At 39.0% G+C, this 11,683-nt stretch overlaps 1 protein-coding gene across 1 annotated transcript; it reads right to left on the bottom strand.

The window, feature by feature from the left end:
- Positions 1-2,772: 2,772 nt before the first annotated feature.
- Positions 2,773-11,256, bottom strand: LOC107673001 (hyaluronan synthase 2). Its single transcript, XM_016466400.1, has 5 exons — positions 11,179-11,256; positions 10,790-11,092; positions 6,894-7,520; positions 4,530-4,631; positions 2,773-3,984 (listed from the first exon to the last, which is right to left on the bottom strand). Exons 3-5 carry the CDS (start codon positions 7,518-7,520, stop codon positions 3,055-3,057), a joined length of 1,659 nt encoding a protein of 552 aa, XP_016321886.1. The 5' UTR covers positions 10,790-11,092; positions 11,179-11,256; the 3' UTR covers positions 2,773-3,054.
- Positions 11,257-11,683: the final 427 nt, after the last annotated feature.

Below are 11,683 nucleotides of genomic sequence, written 5' to 3'. Positions count from 1 at the left end.
GTAGACAAGAATGACTCCTAAGCGATTGAGGTCTTCTGTTGTTGGATGTAATAATGAACATAGCAGTCGTCGTTTGCTCTCGACATCTGAGCCGCTGAAGACGCAGTGGATTATGTTTGTTTTTGAAGGGAATACACCCCCAATCTATCTAAATGCGTCTATGTTCGTGCAAATCATTCATGATCCAGCTTCATCTACAGAAGAAGTGAGTACAAGGGTTTTTTATGAATCTTTGCAAATCGCCTTTCCTAATATGTGCTAGTAAGCAAGTTTTGCGGCTAAAGTAAACAGTACTGCTGGCCACCCCACAGAAGAGAGGGGCAGGGTCAGCAGAGCTCATTAGCATTTAAAGCAACATGGACTAGAATGGCTTGCTAAAAACAGAGCTCATTTTGACAGGGTAAAAAAGGTGTTTTAAAACAGCAATGGTTAATGCTCATCTTGTATGCAATGTTTCGATATTCGCAGATCTGAAGGAATATTTCAGCCAAATATTATTAAATCTGTCCATTAAACCTTCCCAGTAGGCCACTCAGGCCACACTTTAACTGATTATTCTCATCATGCTTCTATTAGTCACATCATCTTTCATTTTCAGATCAAATGTGTATACATAGAAGATTTGATGAGCCTGTAATGGCATTTGTCCATGTCATCTGAGTGTTTATTTTAAAAATCAGTTCTATTAAACAAATTGGGACAAACTGGATGTAAAATAACTAGTTAGATGATAAATATGCAGCTCAAATTATTAAAAAATAATAATAATTAAATGTTCCTTTTTGAATATAAAACTGACAATGCATGTGGCTCATCTGCAGACACTGTTAGTGTTTTACAAGTCTTCAGTGTGATTCGTGCCATTTGGTGTGTCCAGTGAGATAGATAGATAGATAGATAGATAGATAGATAGATAGATAGATAGATAGATAGATAGATAGACAGATAGATTGATTGATTTAACTTCCTTTGGGGTGTGGCTAGTTCGATTCAAATTTCATCTCATGAATTGCCCAGTAATGTCTTGACCGCAATAAATTTGCCCCATTCTACACGACTGTAGCTTTCAGATGCAATCCTCTCCACCTGTGGCCGAGTGGACAAGCACAGCACTGTAGCCGAAAGCTGCCAAGACTACACAAAGTCTGGGATGAGGAATTTTTTGGACAGTCAAGGAAGACGGCTCCCGGGTTCATGCCGTCATCAGCCCCAGGTTTTCCCAAGACTGCCACGGCCACAATTCAGAGTTGTCAGCAGTGTTTCAGATGGATATTGCCTGCCAAGACTACGGCTACGAACAGAATAATGAACTCTTTTTACAGAACCATGAGTTTCATCTCTACTCTGAGCCATGAAATCATCTTTGATTTATAGACTAACATGACAGCTTGCGCATAGGGATTATACTGTAGTGCTGTAGACATCTTAAAGTACTCAGTCTAGACTCCGGCTATGGCTGCTCCATCCTGCTTACACTGTATATGTCATAAACAAAAAGCATCGCCATGGCAATCGTCCTTCCTGATACAGTGTGAAAATAATTGTTCTATTCATCCCTCATCAGTTGCTGATGAAATAGCAGAATGAAGGCCAAGCAAGGTCCGTGTGTGTAAGAGCAGTCTGAGGGCTCAGGAATTCCCCTACTCAACATACGAACAGATGCCAGAGTTAGAGCGAAAAAACAGATTCATCAGGTCATATATTTATTTTTCAAGGACATGATGCTTACAAAGGAAACAGCATGTTGGATACGCATTATAAAGTATTTTCTTTTATTTGGCACAAACACAAAAGTGCTTTTTGACAATACTGCCTTAGTAAAAGCCCTCATCAATTACAATCCGTAGTCTATTGTAAAATAAAGTTACTTCACTCATCATCACATGTTGCCACTCTGATATATACGATTCAAATCATAATCTTCTTAAACATTTGGTAAACATTAAATAATGCTGGTAAATAAAATCAGGGCTTTTCCAGGAATTTAAGGCAAGGCATTAATTGGAAATGAAGGTTTGGTATCACTGGAAAAGTTGCAAATGCTCTGGACATTGATGGATGACATAAGATTGTGTGAAATAATAACAATAACAAGAGGCATCTGTGCCTCATTTTTATACAAATGTTCCTTTGTCACTTTCTGGAAAATTTGCATAGCAATGTGATATTGGCACATGCTGAAATTGCATAGATTGTGTGGGACTGTCAATTATTTTGACAGGACAATTCAAAACATTCAACTGAACCAGCATACGATAATTTCTTATTACAAACATTTTGCTAAGAAACATGGAAGAAAGCTATAAACCATAATGTTGTATAAATAGACTGGTCTTCCCTCCATGTAATACTTATTATAATAACACAGGTTCATCGCCTTTCTTGTCAATGAATAACTTATCCCTAAATTTGCCTTTTATTGCTGTCATCACAGAGACAAATCCAGCTTCTTAATTTCACATTTTGGTCAGATAGGCAAATCTTAAAGAGTTACATTTCCTCATATTTATTGAAAATAGAGAATCTTTGGTGGCAAAGCAAAAAATAAACAAGTCTATATAAAAGGCAATAAAATACATTATGCAAATACAAAGTACAGCACAATCAAAAAAAAAATACTCAGAAGTTCTGTTTTGGATTTCAGTCTAAAAATGTATGCATAATATATTTTATATATATAAAAACAAACTAAATAAAAAATCATAAATTATTTAAGAAAAAATGAGTCTCATCGACTCTATTCCAAACACTCACACAATGCAAAAAGAGGTATTTTGTTCCTTAAAGTTCTATATCAAGCATTATGCATAATGAGAGTGAACGTGAAAGTGCAAAAAAGTTGTCATTTGGTGGTGGAATACTAAAACATCAAGAGTGTCAAAGCTCACACATTACAATGTTTTTCCTTTATCACTTCAAAGGAAAATCCTTAGTAACAGTCACAGCAGCAATGATGTCTCCTTACAGGATCACTTCCTGTCCCCTTCAGATAGCAGTCTAAGATTGTTTTTAATGTAAACGTAGAAAAGAAAGGATGAAGGGCACTGGGAAATACTATACGTCAAGAACCATGTCATACTGTTGTCCTTTCTTCCTCTTGCCACACTTCATAATGAGGACAGCGTACAAAGTCAAAAACACGACCCAGTAGCTGGCATACACGATTGCGCCGATTATCAAAACAACTTTTTCAGACTCTGGAAAAGGCTTTCGGGTCTCTTGGATTATTGTATAAATAATGCCAACAAAAAGAATGGTGAACCAAACTGAGATCGGAATAAGTCCAATAAAGTTTACCACGATGGTCTTCCTTCCAGACGTTCCCCAACCAGATTTGTTTATGGTGGCTATTGCGAACATCTTTGCCGGTAGCAGACTTGACATGTATAACACTGAGTAGAAGGACATGAAGACCATGATGATGTTACCACGGAGGCAACTGGCAAACGAAGACTTGATGAGCGCCACCACCTGGACGATCAGCAGGAACAGAAGGATATTCCAGATCCTGCCCTGGTAGAAGAGCTGGATCGCAGTGGCGATGAGAAAGAAGGGGAAGAAGCCGGTGATGACGGCTTCGTAGGTCATCCACAAGTGGTGCTTGTGAAACCACATGGAGTTGTAAAGCCACTCTCTGAAATACGATTTACTCCAGCGGGTCTGCTGGTTGAGCCAGCGTAGGTAGGTAATGGGCGTCTCGGTCAAGCACTTGGAGCGGGCTGTGTATTTCGTGGCATATCCCAGGCTCAGGACTCGGTTGGTCAGGTGGCGGTCATCGCCAAAACTGCAGTGGCTTCCCATGAATGTCTGATTGTACCAGTCCTCCAGGAACTCATGAAGCAGGGAGTTCCTGTACATCCCCAAGGGCCCGCTGATACATTGAACGCACCCAAAATATGACTGGCAAGCTCTTTCTATGTTGAACGCCATCCAATATCTCACACTGCTGAGGAAGGAGACCCACGATTCATATTTGTTCAAAATCTAGAGGGACAGAATAACAAACAGGATTAGAAATCAAAGTGAATCTGTAGTTCAACATACAGAATGGTCTTGGTCACCTGCCACATAGATGCATATACCATGTATGGAAATAGCACAGGATGTAGACTGAAACACTAAAGAATCATGAGAATACATCTCAGATCTAAAGTCTCTTTGTACAGGATGCACAGTAATATGCATTATCTGAACACAAAATGTTTGAATATTTAAGTACCTTGAACAACTTTATCAATTCACCCAGGCTCCTACACCCCAAAAAACAACAACTCTGACTATGAATCTGAAACCCTAAATCTAGATGTCACAGTGACTATTTTCAGTCCATGTAGCGATACAGGAGGCTTATACTGAATGAAATCCACATGTTTACAGTAACTCTAAAAGTATAATAGAAATTACATTTAATATCAATGGAATCATATTGAGATGCAGAATTTTAGATATGTTTCAGATATTCCCCATATGGAGGTAATACAATGGTTCCAAAATTATTTAAAATGCTTGATTCTATAGATAACACATACCTGTACATCTCCACCTACTCCTCCAACCATGGGATCTTCTTCCATAACCTTCACCATCTCCACTGAGGAGGCCGGGTCCAACATGGTGTCTGAATCACATACCTGCATCCAGCATAATATAGGTACATAAAAAAAGAGAAGCACTGAAAAATATGAAAATGCCTGCAGTGATGCATTTTACATACTGTATGTTTGAACAAAATGTTCTCTGAGAAATTAAGTTGAACCAGTGTTTGCTCCACATGTACTGATGCATCACATTGTTCAACAAATTAAAAGATGCCTAATATCATCATTAATATGACATGTGTTCCTTCGAAGAGATTTATCTTTGCTGCAAATATTATTCTTTTCCACAATCACATCTATAGAAACCAGATTGCCTTTGTGTGATTGGTCACAATAAATCAAATATGCTGCTAAATATGTTGGGACAAGTATATCAGTCTCTCCCGGAAGTCATCTTAATCATTAAGTTCTGGTTTACACGTTCAGTTATAGAGCCAAAAATGTAGGCTCATCAAACACGAGGACAGCGATTTGGTTTAAGTGTTCTAACATTGAAACGTTAAGCAAGCATCTCCCAGAGGTTATCTCGCTTTTTCCAGGGAATGTCATGTATGCCACTTTGCTTTTATAACTATACCCCATAGTGAGACTAACCACAAGCCAAGTAGCAAGATCACTGATAAGTTAAACACAATTAGGGCTCTACACTCAGAGCAAAGGTCAGGGATCTCATTGGAACCAGGTGGCATGTGGATAAAATAACATAATTTGTTCAGTATACAAGGGAGCCTTCACAAAATTACCAATAAATGACAGCTTCGGGTTTACCTTTCTCAGAGGCTGTCCACACAGAACACATTATTTTCAACTTGACACAGCTTTTTAGGAACGTGATGTTTATGTGTCAAACAGCCAAATATGTAGCGCATATTTACACAGAGAAACAACTAAAAGCAGCGGCGTGGAATGCAAAAACATTTTTGGAGTTCAAATGTTCTTCTAGGTTTTAAGTTTGGTGAGCTTGAATCCTTCTTACATCAAAATCGATTGCACAGATGTTTGGATTACATAAGAGGACATTTGATCACTAGTTTTACTTATAAATCTTTAGAAAGACTTATTGTTGCAAATAGTTTGAATAAAAGTAAATATTCTCATGTAGCATTCTACCAAAGCAACAGAGGGTCTATTTTGTGATGTGAAAACACATGTAGACAGCTGTTCTTAACTGTGTGCCATTATAAAATTCTCCAAAATAATTAGCCTCCTTTGGTTGAAGCTTGTAAATATTCAGGAGCGGGAATTACATGTTTAGAATAAATCACCACAGAAAAGGTCCTGGAGGGTTTAATGGTTAGAGGGGGCAGTCATGGCCTAATGATTAGAGAGTCGGACTTGTAACCCAAAGGTTGCAGGTTCGAGTCTCGGTACCGGCAGGGATTGTTGATGGGGGGAGTGAATGCATCATGACACAATAACACCCTTGAACAAGGCACCGAACCCCCAACTGCTCCCCAGGCGCCACAGCAAAAAATGCCCACTGCTCCATGTGTGTGTGTTTGTGTGTGTGTGTTTGTGTGTGTGTGTGTGTGTGTGTTCACTACTCACTGCTGTGTGTGTGCGCTTGGATGGGTTAAATGCAGAGCACAAATTCAGAGTATGGGACACCATACTTGACCACGGTGAGCGTGATTTGACCAAGTTGATCCTGGATCAACATCCTTGTTGATCCTGGAGCATCATTCCAATCAGCCAATCAGAATTGAGAGATAATTCCTTTCAGGAAATATCAGTTTTAGACTTACAATCAGGATTAGGTGCTTCTACACCCTTGTTAATCAGCTATCATTTCCCTCTGATTTTAGGAATAAATTATGGGTAAGGTTAGGTTTAGGGGTAGGGATTGGGTTAAGTCTGTATTTTTGGACAGTAATGTTGATCCAGGAACATGTCTTACTTGGCAAAATCACGGCGACCACTTGACCACACGTCACTTTCACTTAATGTATTTATGTGTCTTATGTATGTACATGTATTTATGTGACACGTTCCCTTGAGCTAAATAACCAATCAATGTCGTGTGTATGTGCTCCAAGATGGCATGGAAAATACGACTGATCTGTTCTGGAAGTGCCAGAAATAGCCTCGGGATATGCAAACGAATTCCCACAGAAGTACCTCAATGAACAGCATCAGTGTTATCCAGGAATGTACTTTCCTCACTCTCAGTGCACTACATGCTTCAGCCTAGCATCCACTTATGAAGTCACAAAAGCTTCTTTGTACAATTTGCCTGTGTTGCCCCCGTGTACTTAGCTAGGCATGGCTTGAGCTGCCTGAGAGAGATAGACTAACCTGTACATAGTCGACACTTCTTCCCAGGGCTTTGAAGGGGGTGTACATGACCTCCCTCTTCCCGCCCCACTTCTGCATGATGCACACACACTTATTGTTGAGAACCAGGCGAGAAACGTGCTGCAAGCTCTCGGCGTACGATTCTTCGGTTTCCTCTGGTCCTTTCTGGTGATAGTTGCTTTTCCAAATGTATGTGGCTGCCTTGTCCCGGCCCATGATGTCCTGAAAGATCTCCATCATGTAGCAGTCATCATCATTGTTCCCGTCGATAACCATAATGACCTTTATCCCAGGGTAGGTGAGCCTCTTCACTGATATTAAACATTTTCTCAGGTAGTTGGGGTCTTCCTGATAGGCTGCGATGCAAAGGGCCAGTGACTTGTTAAGTTTGATCGGTGTTTCCAGGGAACGTTTCATGTTCCTGTGTTCCAGTAGAGCAAACAAGCTCTGGATGATGAGGTGAATGACTAGAATTGCCCCATAAAGACCAAAGGACAAGTAGTTGCCTGCAGTCGTTATTAGCTTATACCCCATGATATAAGCAGTAGAGATTCCCACAAGCAGCAAAATGCCGAACAGTGTCGTCCCAACAATCCTCAAGTAGGTGATCACTTTATCACATCTCATCTGAAAATAAAAATAGGATATCATGTGTATATATCATGATTTGCCACTATTGGACCAAAGAAGTTCTCCTGTAGAATATAAAAGAAGATATTTTGAAAAATCAGAAGAACTGTTTATTTATTTATTTTATTTTTTGTCCATGAAAGTCAGAAGGCCAAATGTTGTTTTGGATTCAACTGACTATTGTATAGACAAAGACCGTTCTTCAAAATATCTTCTTTTGTGTTTCACAGAGGAACTGAAGTGTCGAATGACATAAGGCAGAACCATCCCTTTCAGAACAACTTCATGGACAGCACTCATAAATAAAATCAAAGCGGATGTGTGGGCAGCTTTGTGGTGACGATGACAGTTTTTTGCTCGAATGGATGCATAGAATACATGCATCTATTCTTGCCGCATAACCGTCAGTATATTTCAGACAGCATAATATTTCTACCTCTTGCCTCCTCTTCTGAATATCTGAGCAGTCTTCATGACCATTTGTTTCAAGTTTCCTAACTAATGCAGTTCTCCATCTGCTTGGCAGACGTGACTATGCAGCACCACCCTCTGACATCATCTGTTTATATCTCCGTGGGAACGCATGAACAGTGAAATTTAGATTTCCGAGGGCTCTACTAAATACCTTCTGTCTTATTACTGCTGAAGACGGCCATTGTATTAATGATGCCGTCTTGTTTTATCGGCGCTCACGACTCAAATCTAGTTTTATCTTTGATATTGTTCCTCTAGGTTCAAATTATTAAGCAGTTCTGGCCTGAGAGGAAGGTTGATCTGATGGACTACAGCACAGTGTGAGTCTAATGTCATCCTGCATGCTTACGTGGCCCTCTGGACCCTCCAAACCCCACCTTATCCACATAGACACGTGCAAGCCTGTTAGATTAATAGAAGCATGTGGTGTTAATGTCTCAAACGCCTATACTGCTCTCGGGGTATACCCAAACCTGCTTTCATATCTTGTTTAAACTCTAGATGACGGCTCATTTGAAAGTGCTAAGACTGCTGACAAGACAAAAAGTAGCCCACACCTAAAAGGACACTAACACTAATCACAGTTGTACAGCATATCTGAAGCATTGCTGTCTTTGTCAGTGAATTCATTTCGCATGTTTACACAAATTGGTACAGGCTTTGTGTCTCTAAGGATAAATGTGCAGGGTTTACATGTGTAGATTGACTCATCTCGTTGTGAATAGGGGGATGCGCCCCATTAGATAATCCCGTACATGAAATGGTCCTGTGTGAAACATTTGCCATCCGTAGATTTTTTCTGACTGAATGAAATATGGTAATTTGGGCCGTTCACACCAAGGACGATAACTATAAAGTTATTCTATGTGAACAGGGAAGCCCAAACTGCAAAAATAACGATAACGACACAGAGTAACAATATTGTTGGAATCACTTTCAGATCAACTTTAGTGAGCTTGAGCATTTAATATGACAAAACTCCATCACGCACTAATAATAAACAATGTTATCATCCCTTGGTGTGAATGCTAATATAGTTATCGTTATCTTTGTTGTTATGGTTCTAGAATAGCAGTTAAATATATGATGTTTTTGTTTGCATTACTAGTTGCCTGTATGTATATTAGCTTGTGTATATTATCTGGCTGTGATCCAACAGAGCAGGGAGGAGATAAAAAGCGTCGAGGATCACTGAGAGTTGAATCATCCTCAGTGGGGAACACTACACTGTAACTCCAGCTTTGAAGGTGGATGAAATATTGCAGTGCAGGAAAAGTATATTCGCATAAGCCAAAATGGACCCACGCCTGTAACGCCCCCTGAACACCACCAGAAAATGAGTTTGCTTATTTTATATATATAATCTAATAATTGTAATCTAATTATGTGTGTGTTTAAAAAGGCTACTGAAACATACATATACTTGTATGTTACAAGAATACATGCTTGGGGGGGGGGGCAGGTCATTTTTACCTCCAAAAATCCTATTTTGATATAATTGGATGACAAATTTCTTCATCATTTAGCATTTTGCAAATATTGCCTGTTGTAAATGTGCAGGGTGTGTGGCTATGTCATTGAAAATTAGCTTGAAGTTGGAGGTCAGAAGGATACAACCTTGGCCATGTGCCTGAGATAAGACCCAGCTGTTCTCCATGGTCTACTAACAGGCAGCAGAAGTTGTGTCAAGTCCAGGGGACTTTTAGTGACCAAAGTTCATTCAATAACCTAACTGCAGTTAGCCCTCAAGGCACTTATAACAACTTGTGGAAATGACACATTATTTCTTCTGACAGTCTTAACCATTAGAAAAACAGTGTTTTATTTTGGGACTGAAGGGAGGCAGAAAGTCACAACAACAGCATGTATTCTTGTAACATACAAGTATATGTATGTTTCAGTAGCTTTTTTAAACACCCGCATAATTAGATTACAAATCACAATACAAAAGACAGCTGGTGAACAAAAGTTGCTTTAGTTGAAGAGATTACTATGGCAATAGAAGACGCGTGACCATTTAGGATTAGTTTTGGATGGTAGGTCGAAAAATAATATATTATTTATACATAGGCTATAACACTTTATGCTAGGCTATATGACTTTAAAAAAAAAATCAGAAATAAGGACGCCAAAATACAATAAAAAATGCTTCTCGAAATTATACTTGCATACAAATGACAAGTGTAGAAAAGGTTTCTGTTTAGTTTAAATTATTAATTTGTGTCACGTATTACCATGAAAACACCCGAGGGCGCCAACTGAAAAGCGTCATTACGCATCATTATATTACATTGCGTCACCCTCAGTTTTATGTCTGCTGCTGGATTGCGCGCAATATCTGTTCTGCTCTGCTATTGGTCAGAGGGTCCAAATGGTGTTTAATTAGCCTGTAACCCTGGTAGAATCTCAAACACCCAATACATTTATATCAAGCTGACGTTGATTAGTAGCCTGACTGTAATTGAGGACATTTGTAAAAATGTAAAAATTAAACCTGCTGATATGCACAAGTTTACCAAGAGAAGCAAATAAGACTTACATGAATAATATGCCAGATAAAATATATGCTGTTCTTTATCAGCTGTACTGCTGAGTCAGAAATATGGTAAAACTAAAAAGTCTACTACCTGTTGGCACGTAGGTATTGCAATCATTTATGGCTGTACTCATACCCCTTATGATTGTTTAAAAGAACTCCATTGCAGCATGAAATACATGCAAAGAAACTATTAATCTAATAGAACAGTGTGTATCATTCGAAAAATGTATCCATTAAATATTCATGATCATACCTTGGAGCAGCTGCGTGGAGATGTCCCGTTAGTTTAACAGGGATGATGTCCGAAAAGGCTCGCACGCTCCAGACACTGGACAAACTTTCGCATATAAGTTTTTGGGTAAAATACAGAAGACACCGGCATGGAGCATCTAAAAAACTCGTTGCTTTTACAAAATGTGCAGTATCACGTTTTTCATACAACGAATGAACATTCAAGTTTCTCGCCTCCTCCAATACATTACATGGTATAGTTTGCGTCAGTCTGCTGTGATGAGGTCTGTTGGAGCATCTTGGCAGTTCATTCTGACGTTGTCAGCTGATAAAAGAAGAAAAAAGTTATCCAACAGTAGTCAATGTTGGTGACTAAAACAACGTAATTCATTCAAGTTTTTCCAAGCGTACAGGTTGAAGTAGTGAACTGTCCTTTTCTGCGTCTAATTTCTTCCAGACGCTTTAACTTTATGCTTCCTGTAAGCCATACATTTGTAAGACTCTTCTAACCGGGCAGGGGTTTGGACTTGTTTTAATAAGGGGGTTGGTTCGGGGGCGAGGAGGAGTGAACCTCTAAGAAAAAAAAAAAGTGCTGCCCATTCAAACTTCCGAAATGGGGGTGGGTATGAGTTAATCAGGCAATTAGCCAACGAGTCTTCAGCTAAAAATGGCAAGTTGCAGAGATGTTTAAAATAATAATAATAATAATAACAATACATTAATAAAATGATTAATTAAAAATAATAATCACTAGGAATAACTAAGAAAACACTAAATTAATGCATTTACCAAGCGCATACGAACAAAAAAATGTGTTTCGGAAAATTCTGGGTATTATTAACCTAAATGCATTAAAAATCTGTCGCTATTTTGCCAATTTTAGGAAGAACACCGTTAATCAAACACGCCTGAGAAC

Source organism: Sinocyclocheilus anshuiensis, unplaced genomic scaffold, assembly GCF_001515605.1.
Source record: "Sinocyclocheilus anshuiensis isolate Anshui unplaced genomic scaffold, SAMN03320099.WGS_v1.1 scaffold248, whole genome shotgun sequence".
Classification (NCBI taxonomy): Eukaryota; Metazoa; Chordata; class Actinopteri; order Cypriniformes; family Cyprinidae; genus Sinocyclocheilus; species Sinocyclocheilus anshuiensis.
Note: the sequence above shows the minus strand (reverse complement) of the source record. Positions and strands in the feature narration are given on the sequence as shown.

Coding starts and splice junctions, on each gene's coding strand:
- LOC107673001 (XM_016466400.1), bottom strand. CDS start 7,520: ATGAGATGTGATAAAGTGATCACCTACTTGAGGATTGTTGGGACGACA. Junction 4,632..6,893: donor GAAGTGTCGACTATGTACAG/GTTAGTCTATCT, acceptor TGCTGGATGCAG/GTATGTGATTCAGACACCAT. Junction 3,985..4,529: donor GAGTAGGTGGAGATGTACAG/GTATGTGTTATC, acceptor CTGTCCCTCTAG/ATTTTGAACAAATATGAATC.